Genomic DNA, 17365 nt, shown 5'->3' on the forward strand with positions numbered 1-17365 from the left:
CCCGAGCCATACAGGGCCGGCGATGAGGTAATCGTCTTTCTCAAAACACTAGAAGTTGACGCCAGGCCAATACGCTTTTTGAAGGCGGTTAGTATTTCAAGGCGGTGAGTGGTATGCTGCGCCGACGAATATGAACTGAACAACTTCTCAAGTACCTTGCCAAAAGCTCAGGCTCTGGAAGAGGAAAGATGATGCATTTGTTAACGTAAGCACGAATTGAAGTTGAGAATACCTCACCTAGCGCCTAGCAATGTCTGGAAAGCTTATCCACGCAACTATCAACCCTATCTTTGGCTCCACGCATGGGACGGACCTGAGCCCAACCCCCCTCTGTGTAATATACGCTTCGTATTGCCCCGGACATTCGGTATGATTTCGGCTACGCTGGAGACTAGCTCATGTCGCTTCATCGTATGTACAGTACGAGTGGAGCTTTTCTTGGCTGCCCGTGCCGTGTGACTAGCATAGAAGGATCTGCCGCTCCACTTAGTAGGTAAGACCAGACATTTCGGATGGATCTTAGCCGTCTTCCAGAGCTTCACGCAGCTTTCGTGTAGACAAATATCCAAGAAACAAGCCCGACAACCGATGAATATCAGCTGATTCGACTGTCAGTATGTATTAAGCGATATCCGACGACGGTTCATCTAAGCAGTATTGACATGAAAAGAAAATATAAGATTGGCTGAAAAATATTTTTCATTCTGATGCAGTGTTCGTGTACATAGTGCGAAGGAGCCTATTCCCACCTATTGAGGCGGAAGAGCTGATTGGCCAGATACCCAATCTCATCCTTGTGACCTGTCAGGGAGGTCATGATCCTTCACCCACTATCGACTAAAGATACTATGACTCTGGGATTGCTTATATATGTACATAGTGAAAGTAATCGTCGGGTCACTACACACGATAATTGACAGTCTACGCAGGCTTGAAGTGCCCAAGTGGAGTGCTACAATTTACACGTGGGAGGCAAGATGCCCTGCATGGTGAACTTCATTGCTACGTAACGAGCGATTGGCTCTCATTCGCAGTCAGGTACGAGCACACGGGCAATTCTGATCTAACGGCACTGGGTGGCGCTTCTAGTAATGGGAAAGGCTATATGGTCTTCTAGTAAGTGACTCGCGTTCAAGCTTTTTGTTGGTTACAACATGTTTTCAATTGTTGCCTATTCGATGCACTATTTGTCATTTATCATATATGCGACTAACAATTCTCGCAGTGCAAGATGTGAGGCCAGTGGCACGTCCTGTCGCGTGTTTGAGATGGATTACCCCTTCTAAAACAATGTGGTTACTATTGATTTAGGTGTATAATGAGGATATTTCTTTATTTATAGACTTTTTGATCATTAAAATGTACATATCTCTAATCTTGCTTATTGGCTTTATGAGTTAGCAATTATATACTTACAGAGCTTTTGCCTGTGTGATTAATTGATAGAAAGGATGTCACCGGGGACCTTTAACACACCCTCTCGTTGGCCAAATTAACTATGATACTGTGATATCGCCGCATCTTACGGCAATCGCTTGCCTGGGGAGGATATTCAGCTGGAAACAGGTGGTCTCGTTGGCTGCGTTGATCAATTGCGTACACGGCGTGCTTTGTGTGGAGCAAGTTGTTGATCCGGTGCTTGTTAATACACAAACACAATCAATGCTCAAATTGATTAAAGATATAATGACTGTTCATATAATACGGGAATGACATCCATGAAATGGTTCCTACCAACTCACCCTGATATTGCCTGATCCACGAAACACCAAGTGATAAAATTTTCTTATTCGCTTCCAAGGCTGTAAATCCTACTAGCAGAGGGGTTGAGTTTGTCTTTCATACACGTTCTTCACTTCTGGTCCAACGCATCAGATCCAACGCTGAACAAGCTGTCCGGACTATTAAATAAAACATTTACAGAACTTAGTCTCTATCAAATTGTTACCAGTCATATCATTTCTATACACTTTTAAGCAATAAGCAGGGTCATTGTTGTCACTCGTGTAGTAACATCACGAGTAGTGCGGTTCCAGCTAAGTCTGAGATTGTGATAGGCCATTGCTTATATGAAATTAGTCTAGTCTAGAGCTCATGGTCACCCTGAATCCTATTTCCTTCAAGTCGTTTTGGACTTCATCGCGCCCTAGGCTCCGATGATGCAGATTTAATAGTTCGAAAACTCCACCCTCTTTGTTCAAGGAGAGTATTTCAGTCTTCATTCGTCGAAAATCACAGAAGTAACCTCTCCAGCCACTGTTTCACTAGCTATAAACCTTTGCAGTAGACCACTGTTGACTTCACGTTCTATGACTACGACACGGCTGTCTGACTGTAGCCCAACTGCCAACAAATTTCCGGCTTTGTTAATGGAGAATTGGCGTGGAACTCGGCCACCAGCAGGAAATGACTGCAGATATGACAGTTCGCCAGAGCTATGATCGACATTGTACGTGATAATGGCATCAGAAACGATCTGAGTACCATTTTTTATGTCGAAGTGGGGTATCCTAAAGCCGTTATCTCCGCGGGAAGAAACGATCAAAAACCTGTTATCGGGCTTCGAAAACATTAGCGATGGCTCGAACATAGAAAGGCTTGGGACTGACCGATAATGTAATTTCTGCCGCTGTAGTCCCATCTGGCACGGGATTATTCGGTCCGAGGGTGCTGATCGAAAAGAACTCTTTAAAATCCAGGGTCGAGTCGCTATAGCCAACAGTGTATCCAGTAATGGTGTTTGAAATCTCACTGATTAGATACATGTAGGTCTTTCCCCCAGTAGCTAGGAATGTGGCATGTCGGGGGCCAGAGCCAGGACTGGCAATCACAGGGTCTAATGCAGTATATCCAAGTCCGTCGATCTTGAAGACCCGAACGAGGTCCGCTCCCAAGTCTGGGACAATTATATATCCTCCCGTGGGGTCGAGTATGGCCTGATGAGGGTGTGACGCATCCTGTTGAGGTGAGTTTGGACCGGGCTGAGAAAGAGCAAATGTTTCATTCTGCAGCGGCTTTAATGTAGCTGGATCTGAAATATCGAATGTACTGAAACTGGAGCTCGTACTAAAAAAATCATTAGAAACGTCCTTCTACCACCACTCCAAACATGATCTGGAGGCAAGCCAGCTGCCACGACTTGTGCCTCACATGGTGCCTTGAAAAATAAGAGAAAGTCCTTACTAATGCGCTACAGCGAGTCCTGCTTTTGCATCGCTATCGCCGTAAATCACGGAGCTCACTGCTCCAAAGATCATGTCAACTCGATCAAGTTGAGTCAAACTGCCATCGTCATTTACCTGAAATGACGATAGTGACCCCGAGCGTGCAGATGATCCCCTGTCAAGACAGTATAGGGTCCTGCTGGCGGCTTGTAGAGTCAGCCATGCCGGGACTAGAGCGCAGCCAGCCGAGCCCGAGATGCTTTCAAGTGCAGTGGAAACGGAAGAAGCGTTCGGATCAGGCAAGGTAAGATTTAGCGTGGTAACTATGCCGGAATAAGATGAAACGTAAAGAAACATGGCCAAACACGATGGCAGAAAGTACAAGGATAAAAGACTGGCTAGACTTGGACCCTTCCACATCGTATTAGAGCTTGATACACAAGGTAGTAGTCGGGCTGGCAGGTTGAGAAGAGGAAATTCACAAACTTGCTTCGTTGAGATCACTACTAATATTCAGCTCAAACCCCATCCTAGTAATCCAGCGGAGCCCTGGTTCAATGGCTTAATAAGGCATCATTTCGCCGACCATCACCGGATCTCTGGGCACAGATGATGGCAACAGCTGGGAATCTGAGTCATGACTTTTACGAATGGCATGGTGTTCGGTGCATCACCCGGTTGTGGACAAATGCAACATAATTGATCCCTGCAATCTCGAAGCGATGCAAGGAACGGGCGGGGTAGTGGGAGATTCTCGCAAAGAAATAGCGAGCCAAGCCAACTAGACATGGAAGACCGTCTTCTAGGCTCCACAATGAGGTCCGCTTGCAGAGTGAACTGATGGAGAAATGCTCCCGTTCCAAGACTCCAAGAAGAGTACTACAATTCAACTTCCGCCAATCATAATGCAAGGGCGAATATAAAAGAGATGCGACAGAAGATATCAACCCTGTCAATTCCTGGATCCCCTTTCATTCTTACGGGCGCTTCCGTTAGCGCACCCTTTTGACCACATAGCCCTCGTGCCGCCTCGTTCTCGCTTCGCGAATTATATTTACTTCGAAAATGATTTAGTAGTATGTATTACACCTCTAATCACGATATATGTTATTTCGACGGAGTCAAGAATAATATAAAGCAAACATGATGAACTAAGGAGTACTTTATCGAACGATGTAGTAGACAGCATAAGTTGTGTCAGCCATGTCTTTAAATCAATATTGATATGGAAATCTTGTATATTTCGATATTGCCATTGATTTGAACAAGTCATATAGTGCTATTTATTCCTAATACCCATTGAGTCTTGGAGACCTATGCCTAACTAAGATCTTTCAAGACGTCGCTGTAAGATTGAGCATATTAATGTAAATATATCAAGTACTATGTCCGGAAAACACAAGAGAGCAACTCCCATTGTTGTTTCTCATGTGTGTACTATGTTAATTCGTCGCTGGGTGGGTGGAAAAGTACATCTAATGAACTTGGTCAAAACTTATCAATTCAATTCCTTACGGAGAGAGTTTGAGCAACCCTGAACAGATTATATTCCATTTACTAATGGTCATAGTTCTTTTCTAAAACATCATCCAAAATTCGTGAGAGTCAAAAGCAGTGGCAGTTTACCAGGGATAGCAAGGATTCTAAAGTAGCCAGAACATTGAAGTAAATGGACAAGACAGTGCCGCACGCTTATGGCTCAGTGAATAACAAGTCACAATTCAACATGAAAACTAATTGAAGATATCAGGTTCGAGGCGCTTATTTTGATTGCACCAAAACATGAAATACAGGGCCAGCAAGATCTATTCATAATTGTAAGTCGGTAGGATGAACGTTTAGGGATCTCTAGATCACTAGGTCTTAGCGTAAACAAGGCTGAAGTTATAACCACCAGTTACATTATCTTGGATGATAGCATTGCTTAGTATGGATTTATATCGTGTCTTTCGTGGTTTGAAATAAATGATCAAAGATAGAACGAATTGTTTCCTATTCAAATCTATTATGGAACGATCTTTTCTTTAAACCCTTTCGCCCTGAACTCGATATTGAGCTGTGACATATCCCGGAAAACCTTTGGCACAGCAATACAGTTGCAACTTTCCACGGGAAACTCAGAATCCAGATGGCACAGCATATTGGCAGGAACAAACGCATCTTAGCCTACGCCCAAACTCTTCTAGTCAGATGTAGTTTTTGCCTTATATCGGGCCAGGTTACTACACACTTTACCGATGTTATCTCGAAGGCCGAATCAGAATAGTTTCGGAACAGATCTATCTCCGTCGAAGAACTTATACTACATGGCGTTATTCATCTCTCTGAGACGAATTGCTTCAGTCGATGAAGGTTTGGTGACGTTCTCTTGGCTGCTCACAAGTTCACCATCAGGCAGGTGTTAAATGGGGTGACCGCCCCAACCACCATAGCAACTACCTGTAGAGACGAAATGGCGAATCAGGTGCCCGCAGGATACAAGCACAGCATTTAAAGCAGGATCACATTCGAGCACTCATGATCTGAAGCTTCAAAATATTTCAAATCCAAACTTGAGGGGAAGTCGAAGTGAATCATGTCAATATTCTTCTTCAAGGATTTGGATCTTGATACATAATGTATACACACGTTGAAACTATGGTAACCACCGCTTCGATAACTCGGACAATAGAGGGAGCATGAGACCCGATATTGAATGCTATCGCACCTTTAATGCTAAAAGTCAAAAACTACCAATTCCCGTCATTAGAGGTTATCAAATAAACACTTTACGGTATTGTTTATTATCGATCGTTTTCATCAATATGAAGAGACGTGGCCGATCGAAGCAACGCAGTCAAAATCCTTTATTAACGATGTATGGTTAGAGCACACAATAAGGTTCGTGGGCACGTCCTCGCCATTACGTGTGATCAATACTGTCTTTAATATACGATTGGAGTTCTCATTATTATGCTCAAGACTCTGAGTGGCTTCGTTCAGCCATTGTCTAGGCTCTCGAATCGCTATCGGCTCGCATGCATGATTTGATGCTTGGGAAACGCGTAAACATGTATATATGTTGCGTGACATCGATCTCTGACCCTTATCATGCGAAATCGTCCTTTCAGTAATATGTCATTCTAGTAATTGATAGCACGCAAACTGCGGGCCCGGTCTAGTCGTCCATTGTGTTTGAGTGTTGAGCAATCAGGCAGGGTTGTATTGGGTTGTATTGTACGCTAGAAAGCTGCAGTTGCACCTCAGGACGACACGTAAATGCAGGCGCCGAGATTGGATCTAGACTAGATGGATCAGAATTGACCTATTATGCGTGATGAGAATGTAACACGGAGACACCTGCATACATGCACCTATCAGCTCCAACGGGCCATCGTTGTTGAATCACTAGACAAAACACGTCGAAAGTGCATCCGCGTAATTCCTTTTATTTATTTATTTATTTATCTCGGCAAGCCCAGTGGCTTGAGCGTTAACGGCTTTTTTTTTCTTTTCTTTTTTCTCCTCTTCTCCTCCTCCTTCTCTCCAGGTTATGTTATCAACTTCTTAAGTACCACATGGTGCTTCGTATTTTATTGCTGATAGAATCTTTCAGGCTATCCATCGCCTTCGGTTTGATCAACCTGGCGAGGGCCAGATCGCTGATTTCATATAAAAGTCTAGACTAACAGCCAGCAAGTTATGCTTGAGATCTCTATTAACTCTTGTGATGGCCTCGGCCTCTTTAAGCGAAACATTTTCAATACCCTCCGCAATGAAATGACCATGTTGCATGCAATTTGGTCGTTGCGATATCTTTGCCTAGCACGACCGTGTGCCAAAAACAATCGCACGACCAGCTTGATTGCCGCGCTCACTCAAGCCCCGAGCAAATTAACCTCCAGCTACTAATTGCATTGTAATTTTCTCCTGTTTCATAAGCGCTGAGCAGAGGATCAATATTGCACCAGAAACCACGATCAATATATAGGCATTATCGATAGCGCTGACGAGGACTTCCAACGCAGCGCTCCTTATTTCAGGAGGAGCAGACTGCAGTACAAGACTCCTGGCTCCAGAAATTGCTGCCGTAACGTCCTCCACCGAGTAGCCCGCCGGGGCGAGGATAGATAGTAGCCTATTAAACGCCACGTTCTGGAAGATGGTGTTGCAGATGGCCAGCGCCACAAGAATACTGCCCTGCTGACCGACGTTGATGAACTGAATGACATCTGCCATCTCGCGAGGCGAAACTTTATTCGGAACGACCGAGTAGGCGGCTTGAAACGACATCTGGCCCATGCCGACGAGGGTTGAGTAGCCGTAGATATTGGCATCCGCTGTGTCCGTCCTGCTAGTATACAGCAGCGCGCCGCCGGCAGTGGTCAGAATGCCGCTGAGCAGAAACCAGGGCATATAGTAACCCCAGCGCACCATGAGGATACCATTCAGCATAACGCCGAAGACGTAAAAGATGACGAAGGGGAGCAGACGGACCGCAGTCTTGACACCGTCCTCGTTGCGGATGAGAGAGTAGAATAGCGAGAGATAGTATATGACCACGTAGAGTGCGCCGCTTAGTGCAGTACAGCAGACCAGCATCAGTACCAGAGTTCGCTCTCGCAGGAATTGCCCTGGGAACAGCCGGTTCTCCTTGGTTGTCAACACTCCGAAGTACTGTGTCATCGCAAATGCGGTCCCGATGACGATGACGACGACGTAAAGCGTGATCGCGCGACCGTCTGCCCAGTTCCAAACGGAGCCGCCGAATGTGAATATCATAGCCAGTATAATGTATATAGCGGTACTCAGAATCATACCCAGCCAGTCAAGAGACCTTAACTTTTGGGTCAAAGTGAGTGCAGGCCGGGGCTGCATCGACGGAAGGAGGAAGACATAGATGGGAGCCATTACGGCGAAGATGAAGAGGTTAAGATAGAAGGCCTATCATTATATTAAGTTAGTGATAATTAGCCGCTTTAGTTAGAAATTACTACATACCCAACGCCAACCCGAAGACGAACTGTCCGCCAGAGAACCTCCCACTACAGGCCCGAGAATGACTCCTGTGCCATAGACGAGAATGGCTGCTGCCATATAAGCGCTTCGCTCCTGGGGTATAGTAAGGCGCTGGAGCATGTTAATGTTTCTGTGAAAAATGTCAGTCTAGGGAAGAAGAAAGAGGAAGTAAACGTTTACCCTAGATACATTCCGGCTCCGCCAGCACCGGCCCAGACACGGCCGATAATCAAGGCGTTCATCTGAGGAGCGGCACCACATATGGCGCTAGCCGCGGCGAACAAGGCCAACGACCAGAAATAGAGCCATTTTACGTCGAAGGCGGCGTAGGCTTTGCCTCTGCAGGTCACGATTCAGTGGGAGGTCCTATGGTGTGGGGCCTGAGACGAGGATGACTTACAATGGCAATATAGCTGCAATTGCACCCAAGGGAAAGCCAATGCCTAGCCATCCGAGTTTGTTGACATTGCCCAGGGAATTGATTATGGGGGCCTGGATGTCAGCCACAATTGTGTTGTCGAGGCCGTACAAAAGATTGCATGAAAACACGGCCATGCATACAAGTGCCCATCGCAGGCCTGTAATTGACCTTTGTGGCTTGGTTACTTCGGTATCTGGCGGCTGATCGAGCGATAATGTTATATCTCCCTCCTGATGCAACATCTCGGATGTTTGGTTCGAATTGGGTGGCTTGCTTTTTCGAAACAAATAATATCCGCGGACCGGTTCGACCAGGACAACGACGACTAAGGTAGGACACAATAAATCAGTTAAGAGCTTGCGGTTTCTGGTTTAATATTAAGAAGACTTAGATGAATAAATTGATTAAGAACTTGCGATTTCTGTCTTTGATAATCAAAAATATGGATGAAACGTTCTCAAAGATCTTGATGCATCCTGGGCAGCATATCACGCGGTCGAGCTCTTGATCTCGTCGGCAATAAATCCTTGTTGCATACAGTACTGAGTGCATATTTGAGTCGTTATGGTCACAAAGACCGAATCTACGAGGCCGGCACGAACTTAACGGTATTAATCACAATGAGATGTTGTAATTTTGACAATATCGCCGATGCGGCCAACGTGCCCAGTCTAAAGTCCGAAAACCAACTGCCCCGGGTTCTCGTTGCGGTTCGCGTTGCAGCGAATGCAGAATCTTGCGGAGCATGCCGCGACCTCAAAGAAGATACGTATATAAATCAGCATTGTGGGCAAACATGTGAGTGGGACTTATGTAGTTCATCGTTCTTGACGGAACCAATAGCATGCAATCCGGTCATCAGTGGCTGTCCTTCATGTTTGCAACGCAATCAGCACTGTAACCGTTCATGAACAAGGACATCCATCTGCCAACATTAATATGAACATTAGCTTCAGACTGTGTGACACCGACTAATAGTCTTCACTCTAGTGAACTAGCTCCTCCCTCTTCTTATCCAACCTCCTGCCCTTTCAAAGCCTTGGCCCGCTCGACATTGATCCACCTCCAACCAGGTTTAACCTGACTATTATCGACCAAAAACCCGCCATACCTCTCTCCCAGACTATACACCCCAACTTCCAGCCCTTCCTCATCACCAACCCTCTTAAACTCGTTCAGCCTCCCCTTCGTATCCTCTCCGCTAACTTCCCACTTGCTGGCCATGTACCCCCTGACCTTCCACTGCCTGAACTTTCCTCTCCTTGCATAGTACACCGCCCGCCTCGTTATCATGGCCTCTTCCCTCTCGACCAACAGCTGTGTCTGAGTGCGGGCGAGTAGATGTGCGCTTTGGATAGGAAGTGGTGGTAGTCACCATGCTCAGAGCATAGCGTGGAGGATGGGTATCGGGCTGGTCTGAGAGTCCAGGCTTGTTCTTCGGTGGTGGAGGAGTCTATGATGCTTTGGGAGATGGTTATCTGGATCTAGTGGGAGGGCGTATGTCTAGATGGTTGGTTGGTTTTGGGGGGGGGGGGGATTAATGAAAGTCGAATTCTGACTCTCGTGGATATGGGTATGGTGATTTGGTATTGTTCTTTTGAGGTGAGCATATTGTGATTTGGCCAGGGGCGCACAGTAGCTAAGTAGCCTTGATACCTCGTACAAAGGAAACATTCCGTGGTTGAGACAGCACAATGCTATTGCGGTGATAAAGAGTTTTTGCATGATCCATACCAATAGCCACAATGCCGCATTGTGAAGCGAAACTGCTTTGTGGCCCCTTTCACCAGTAAAGCCTCAAGGTCTAGAGCGAAAACGAGGCGAGAGAGAAGAAGAACGAAAATCCAGGGCGAGATGGAAGGAAAGGACTATATGCTTTAAGATTTTCACACTCGGATAGTGTTTCGGAACTGCCAGGCTGAACGAGATATGTTGAAGTGGTAGCCAAGTGTTGGCCATGAATGAATTATTCCCAGACCGTGCAAAATCCTGCCATAGCCGGGCTGTACTATTTGAATGTGCGCCAATCTACAGGTCGGCAACTTGTATGTATGTGCCCAGACACCAACCTGCCGTACTGATAACAAGATAGATCCTTCCAGAAACGCCTTTAATGCTCGTCATGGTTCGTATTCATCTATACCATCATGACATCGTCTTCCTCGCCCTCTGCCTCGATGTCTCCTTCTAACCTCAAGAAATCGTGATGGAGGGCTTCCTCAGCACTGATACGCCGGCTGGGATCAAGCTCCAAGCACCGTTCCAGGAATTTGACAGCTGCCTTTTCTTCGTCTGAACAAACGGCATCAGACCTGTTCGTGCCGTCACTACGGCATGTGCTCCACAGCATGATCTTCTCGAAGCTGAAACCTCTTTCGCCAACGGTGGGAATACTGCTCTCGAAGACACAGCCATGAAGCTGACCTGCGGCCCTCATGCGTTTCGATCCAAATATGGTGGCAATCTCAATCATGGCCTCGATGTCATCCGCACTGTTGAAGAATGGGAAACGCTTGCAGAGGATAGTCAGCAAGATGACACCGGCTGACCAGATATCAATCTTGGTCGTCTGCTCTGTGCACTTGAAAAGGACTTCGGGGGCGCGGAAGCCGCGGGTGCCGGCGCGGTTGGCGCGTCTCGAAGGTCTCGTGTCGTTTTTCGGGTAGCCATGCTGGGGGCCTGCTTGCGTCGCGTTCGCCGTCCAGGAGGAGCGTATCCGTTGCTTGCGCGCCTCCGAGTCTAGATGGCATAGACATGGTTTGTGGTCTGTGCCTTCCCTCTCTGCAAGACCAAAGTCCACCAGCACGCCACGTTGCTTCTCGGGGTCGTATAGGAAATTGGTTGGCTTGATGTCTCTGTGAAGAATGCCCTTCTCATGCACGGCGGCCAGTGCTGTAAAGAGGGAGCGGAAGTAAACCTGAATGTCGGGTACGGACATTTGAGGGTAGTATTTCCGGAAGTCTTGGTGGCGGAAGTAGGGTAATATGACTACTACTTGATCCGACTCACGGAAAGCTGTGATCAGAGGGCAGACGGAGGGGGCGTCCCTCAGGTCGTGCAACAGCTCGATCTCGTTGAGAATACGCGTGGGCGAGGAGGTGACATATATCTTCTTGATTGCCACGCATTTCCGTGGCTTCCTGGGAGGGTTTGATCTCGAGTTGGACTGAGAATGTGAAGCCAGCTTTAGTGGTGGCGGCGTCCAGTGGTTGTCCTTTGCGTCCATGTCCCAGCTGTTGTTATAGCGGTCGTAGCGCAGATCCTCGGCCTTGTAGACAGTCGAGAAGGTACCTTCTCCTATGCGCTTGAGCAGACGATAGTTTTGTCTGAAGTCGGGGAAGGCTTCTGTCAGCTTCTCCATGTCTTGCTGTACCGTGAGGTCGATAGGTTCGTTCTCGTCAGAAGAGTCCGAGTCGCACTCCTCCGGGTCTTGGTCGTGCTCCTGCTCTTCCTCATCGTCGAGGTTTTCTTGGTCGTCGATGTCTTCTAACTGTTCGATGTCCTGGACTGCCTGACTTCTCCCCTGTGTATGACTCTCGTCGGTCTCGACAAGGTGGTCGGACATGTGATCCGGGGCGTCCTCGTGGATTTGGAAAGGCTCCTTGGGAATGCGCCGTCTGGTCAGCGTGGCCATTGCGCTGTCTCTCGAGAGAAAGCTGGAGCTCTGACGTGCGGCTACTGAATGCTGCGACTGCACAGACGCGGTCGCCTTGCAAAGCTCCGGTAGCGGGTGTCCAATCGTAGCTGTATCTCTGCGCGAGTGATGCGATGCAGAGAGTTTTGTTGTCTTTAAGCGCAAGTCCCTGTCGAGCCAAAGTCAAAGGTGCAGCTCATATGATGTCGCGCAGGTCGCTTTATTTAGCATTCGAGCTCGAGCAACAAACATTAATGTTAGACGACCATGAAATACGCGCCTTAAGCGCCGTGCTTGTACGGTAGCTTTGGGGCAGGGATATGGCTGGAAAGTTATGTTATGTCTATGTTATGCTACGTTATCAGATCAATCGACAAGATCACATCAGAGCGGCAGAGGTGAAGCACGCGGCTTGCTGCATGGAAGGATCAAAATCTATGATTATTCCTCTGATCTGATCATTTAGTTCGGCGGGTTGCCGATTTGACGGTTAGACGCGACTGTTATTTTTTCTTCTTCTCTCCTTTGGCGGGGAAGCTTTCGACTTTAGTGAACTTCAGCTCTCGCTAGACTGAGAAGAAGCCCGCGTCTCTCATTCGACGGTCTCGATTGAAAACCAAACAAAAACAAAAGCCCACCACCGTTGCTGGAGCCACATGATTTTCATTAGCCAAAGAACGTCACTTTGTTGACTTTGCATACGCCCAATTTTGGGGGGTAACAAATCAACGATTTTGAAAGGCAACATTGTCACGCCCACCATAATAATCATTGTCACATTGGTCGCTGGCGCAAATCAGCTCACATCGACCTTCTCTCTCCCGCCATTCACACAACAACGATTCGAGATACCCTGTGCTATTTGCGACGACAAGCGACGACAGCTACGACCTTCTTTTTTATTTTCTTTCTTCCTTCTCTTCCAAGGTCTGCGCGGCCAGTCGCGACATTCTTTGTACATATTGGGACGGAGCTAGGCTCTCTCACCCACGTCCCCACGCCACACATCACACACCACACATCGCCAGCTCTTCCGGCGCAAAGTTGCGGCCATGGACACGATAAACTTCGACATCAACGATGCCCTCAAGCATTACATGAGTGATCCGGCCAGCGTAGCCACGCCGGAGGCAGACACCTCGCTGGTGGACTGCGAAAACGACCCGGAAACCCTCACAAATGCCGTCATCAACCCGGTGCTCAACTCCATCGTTGACGCCGTCGCCGAGAACCCGGACTTCATAACCCGCAGTGCATATTTCGATTCGCTGCAGTTTCTACTCAAGTGCGCTCCCACTTCCTATAGCCCCTTGCCCACGGACAATCCTCCTGGCCTGTCATTCTCTTCACCTCGTCACAGTTCCTCTCGCGTGCAAAGACAAGAACCAATTTCTGAGCTATTCGTCCAATCCAGATCCGTCCAGTTCCTGCCCACCCATGCCCTCAGCAAGATCTTCGACCTGATCATGAGTGGCCTGGCTGCAGAGGCCGACGCCGTCAACAACGACCTCGAAAACCCGGACGACCAGGACATCATTGCCCACCACAAGACCCTCCTCGAGGTCTACGGCTTCCTGCTCCAATGGGCCACCGCCTGTGTCGAGATCAAGGCCGCCGAGAAGTCCTCATCAGCTCCAGCTGCACGCGCGAGGGGCAAAGGCGCCAAGTCCAAGAACGCCGCCGCCAGGGACAAGGATGGCGCATGGGATAGCGCCGCCCAGCTGCAAACAGCACTCGACGTCATGTCCAAGGTTCTGAAGTTGAAGCTGGCCAAGATATTCTTGACCACGAGCGAGCGCGACACCTTCATCGGCCTCCTCACTCGCCCCGTCTACATGGTCCTGGAAAGCGAGCAGAGATGCAAGAACACACACATCCGAATGCATGCCTTCAAGGTGCTCTGTATAGCAGTAAAGCACCACGGCCATGGATACGGTAGGTCATTGCATATCATCGCTCGGGCTGCACCCCTCCCAGAAAACTGACGCGTCGTAGCCGCCCAAATCTCTATAGTACAGAACTTGACCTACTTCGAGCACTTGTCCGAACCCATGGCCGAATTTCTCCACATCTTGTCTGAGCAATACGACTATCCCCAACTCACAGACGAGAGTCTGCGAGAGCTGAGCAATAAAGAGTTCAGCACCAACGATACAAGAGGCCCCAAGTCCGTCTCGGCCTTCATCGTAAAGCTTTCCGAGCTCGCACCAAGGCTCGTCATCAAGCAGATGACCATGCTTGCCAAGCAATTGGACAGTGAAGTACGTCCAAGTGTTTTTTTCTTCCTTTTTTTCTTCTTTTTCTTTTTCTTTTTTTTTTGCCCGCCATCGTCTGCAGACCATGCTGATACAACCTAGTCATACACCCTCAGATCCTCCCTCATTGAGGTGTGTGGCAACATGATTGCCTATCTCTCAAGGCAAGAAGAACGAAGTGAAAACCACAAGTCACAGCTCAATGCTTTCTTCGATGTGCTCGAAGAACGTTTCCTCGATATCAACCCCTACTGCAGATGTCGTGCAATCCAAGTCTACACCAAGATCTGCGAACTGGACCAGAAGTTTCCCAAGCGGCGCCAAAAGGCGGCTGAACTCGCCTCACGCAGTCTGGAAGACAAGAGCAGCCACGTCAGAAGAAACGCCATTAAGCTAATGGGTACTCTGATCAAGACGCATCCATTCACCGTGCTGCATGGCGCACAACTTGCCCGCAAGGACTGGCAGGAACGTCTTGACAAGGTTGATGCCGAGTTGACTGCCCTTCAGCCACCCGCTGGCGAGCCAGGTCTTGGAGATACGACAGCCAATGGCAATCTTGTCGACGAGCCTACACAGCTCGAATCCCCCCAAAAGGCCAGTATTCCTCAGAATATGACCGAAGAGGAGAAGGAGGCCATTGTTCGCAAGGCGCAAGAGGACGCTGCTACATCCGAGGCTATTGAGAAGCTGACGTTGACCAAGAGATACTACACTGACGCTATCAAGTTCATCGAAGTGCTGCAGGAGTCGACATCTACTGTTTGCCAACTCCTCGGCTCCAAAAACAAGTCCGAAGTCATCGAGGCCATGGACTACTTGGAAGTCGGCAACGCCTACAACATTGAGGACAACATGGTCGGCATTCGGCGCATGCTGCGTCTGATCTGGACCAAGGGCAATAGCGACGAGGGCAAGGGTGTTCAAACTCACCTGATCGATTGTTACAAGAGGCTCTTCTTTGAAGCGCCGGACCACTTCACCTCCAATGATGCCGCTGTTTACGTAGCGAGAAACATGATTAGTCTTACATCTGGCACAACGCCTGCCGAACAGACCAGTCTGGAGCAACTTCTCGCTACTATGATGAAGGGCGGCATGATCTCAGATCTCGTTATTACTAAACTGTGGGAAGTTTACGGTTACCAGAGACGAGAGATTTCAAAGTCTCAACGACGCGGCGCCATTATGGTCCTCGGTATGCTGGCAACCGCAAACCCGGAGATCGTAGTTGGGGAGATGGAGACGATGCTGCGAGTAGGTCTTGGTTCCTATGGACGCAACGATCTTCAGCTAGCCAAATACACATGCATTGCTCTGCGCAGACTGAACCCAATCGGCCGGCAGCAGAAGGATTCCCAAATCAAGTTCAGTCGTTTACCAAACGATCATGCCGTCCTGGCCAGACTTGCTGCCATCACCGATGTGCCGAGTGACAGCAAAGACTGGTTCGGCGTGGCTGAGCAGGCAATTAACGCCGTCTATGTCCTGTCCAGACACCCCGATGTTCTGTGCGGAGAAATAATCAAGCACAAGACGAAGGCTGTCTTTTCGTCGCAAGTAAAGTCGCCATCACGACCAGTCTCACGCGACTTTGATCCCACCATCACGGCTCCGGTTGCCGACTCGCAAGGACTGACGACCGCTCTTAACGAGCCGACCCAGACTGTTGACCGGCCAACATCGGAACCACCCGCCGAACCCAAGCAGAAGACATCCATTGCCTTGTCGCAGCTGCTTTTCGTCGTCGGACACGTCGCTATCAAACAGATCGTACATCTCGAGCTTTGCGAACTCGACTTCAAACGCAGAAAGCAGGAAAAGGAGAAGTTGACGTCCAGTGAACCAGCTGCGGAGGCACCGACACCGAACCCCAAGGGTCGTAAGTCTAAGACCCCGGCACCGGCACAAGAAGACGAGGGCGACGAGCTCGACCTCATTGGTGGAACGACAGAGGATGACTTCACGGAAGCCATGCTTCATATTCGCGAGCGTGAATTGCTGTTCGGTCCGCAATCGTTGCTTGCCAACTTCGGTCCCATGGTGGCGGAGATCTGCTCAAGAAGCGATATCTATCGGGACAAGGGCCTCCAAGCTGCAGCTACGCTTGCTCTGGCCAAGCTTATGTGCGTCAGCTCCGAGTACTGCGAGGAGCACTTGCCCCTGCTCATCACCATCATGGAGCGCAGCCCTGACCCCACCGTCCGCTCCAACGTCGTTATCGCTCTTGGTGATATGGCAGTTTGCTTCAACCATCTCATTGATGAGAACACAGACTTCTTGTACCGCCGTTTGGCTGATTCTGATCTGTCGGTCAAGAGGACATGCTTGATGACACTGACCTTCTTGATCTTGGCTGGACAAGTCAAGGTCAAGGGTCAACTGGGTGAGATGGCCAAGTGCCTCGAGGACAGCGACAAGCGCATCGCCGATCTCGCACGCATGTTCTTCAGCGAGCTTAGCACCAAGGATAACGCCGTGTACAACCATTTTGTCGATATGTTCAGCTTGTTGTCTGCTGGCAACTTGGAGGAAGACAGCTTCAAGCGGGTTGTCAAGTTCTTACTTGGCTTCGTTGAAAAGGTCAGCATCTCCCATCCTAACATCATGATGATTTGTCGTACTAACCATGACCATAGGACAAGCACGCCCGCCAATTGGCCGACAAGCTCGCCGCTCGTCTGCCCCGTTGCGAGACTGAGAGACAATGGAACGATGTCGCTTTTGCTCTTGGTCAATTGCAACATAAGAATGAGGAGATCACAAAGGTTGTTGGAGAAGGCTTCAAACTGGTGCAGGCCTCTGCTTAGACGATTGGGTTAACGATGCACGGAGTAACGCATAATGTATATTTACGATGGCGATGACCCATACGATATTATGGATCAAGGGC

General features: G+C 48.6%; 5 protein-coding genes across 5 annotated transcripts; 1 reads left to right on the forward strand and 4 right to left on the reverse strand.

The window, feature by feature from the left end:
- Nucleotides 1–2218: 2218 nt before the first annotated feature.
- On the reverse strand, nucleotides 2219–3584 carry BKA67DRAFT_529004 (Lactonase, 7-bladed beta-propeller-domain-containing protein; the record flags this gene model as incomplete). Its single annotated transcript, XM_046099002.1, has 3 exons — nucleotides 2219–2560; nucleotides 2610–3066; nucleotides 3184–3584. 3 exons carry the CDS (start codon nucleotides 3582–3584, stop codon nucleotides 2219–2221), a joined length of 1200 nt encoding a protein of 399 aa, XP_045950846.1.
- A 2980-nt stretch (nucleotides 3585–6564) lies between these two features.
- Nucleotides 6565–9288, reverse strand: BKA67DRAFT_588871 (major facilitator superfamily domain-containing protein). Its single transcript, XM_046104401.1, has 4 exons — nucleotides 8563–9288; nucleotides 8343–8501; nucleotides 8145–8292; nucleotides 6565–8087 (listed from the first exon to the last, which is right to left on the reverse strand). The coding sequence occupies exons 1-4, from the start codon at nucleotides 8823–8825 to the stop codon at nucleotides 7038–7040; spliced, it is 1620 nt and encodes a 539-aa protein (XP_045950847.1). The 5' UTR covers nucleotides 8826–9288; the 3' UTR covers nucleotides 6565–7037.
- A 256-nt stretch (nucleotides 9289–9544) lies between these two features.
- BKA67DRAFT_144448 (uncharacterized protein) lies at nucleotides 9545–9981 on the reverse strand. The gene has a single exon (XM_046095075.1). The coding sequence runs from the start codon at nucleotides 9874–9876 to the stop codon at nucleotides 9595–9597; it is 282 nt and encodes a 93-aa protein (XP_045950848.1). The 5' UTR covers nucleotides 9877–9981; the 3' UTR covers nucleotides 9545–9594.
- A 739-nt stretch (nucleotides 9982–10720) lies between these two features.
- Nucleotides 10721–12148, reverse strand: BKA67DRAFT_528685 (kinase-like domain-containing protein; the record flags this gene model as incomplete). The annotated part of the gene is made up of 1 exon (XM_046098973.1): nucleotides 10721–12148. One exon carries the CDS (start codon nucleotides 12146–12148, stop codon nucleotides 10721–10723), a length of 1428 nt encoding a protein of 475 aa, XP_045950849.1.
- Nucleotides 12149–13269: 1121 nt separating this feature from the next.
- BKA67DRAFT_665526 (armadillo-type protein) lies at nucleotides 13270–17282 on the forward strand (the record flags this gene model as incomplete). The annotated part of the gene is made up of 4 exons (XM_046108564.1): nucleotides 13270–14152; nucleotides 14213–14478; nucleotides 14575–17055; nucleotides 17112–17282. 4 exons carry the CDS (start codon nucleotides 13270–13272, stop codon nucleotides 17280–17282), a joined length of 3801 nt encoding a protein of 1266 aa, XP_045950850.1.
- Nucleotides 17283–17365: the final 83 nt, after the last annotated feature.

Source organism: Truncatella angustata (assembly GCF_020726525.1).
Source record: "Truncatella angustata strain MPI-SDFR-AT-0073 chromosome Unknown BKA67scaffold_15, whole genome shotgun sequence".
Classification (NCBI taxonomy): Eukaryota; Fungi; Ascomycota; class Sordariomycetes; order Amphisphaeriales; family Sporocadaceae; genus Truncatella; species Truncatella angustata.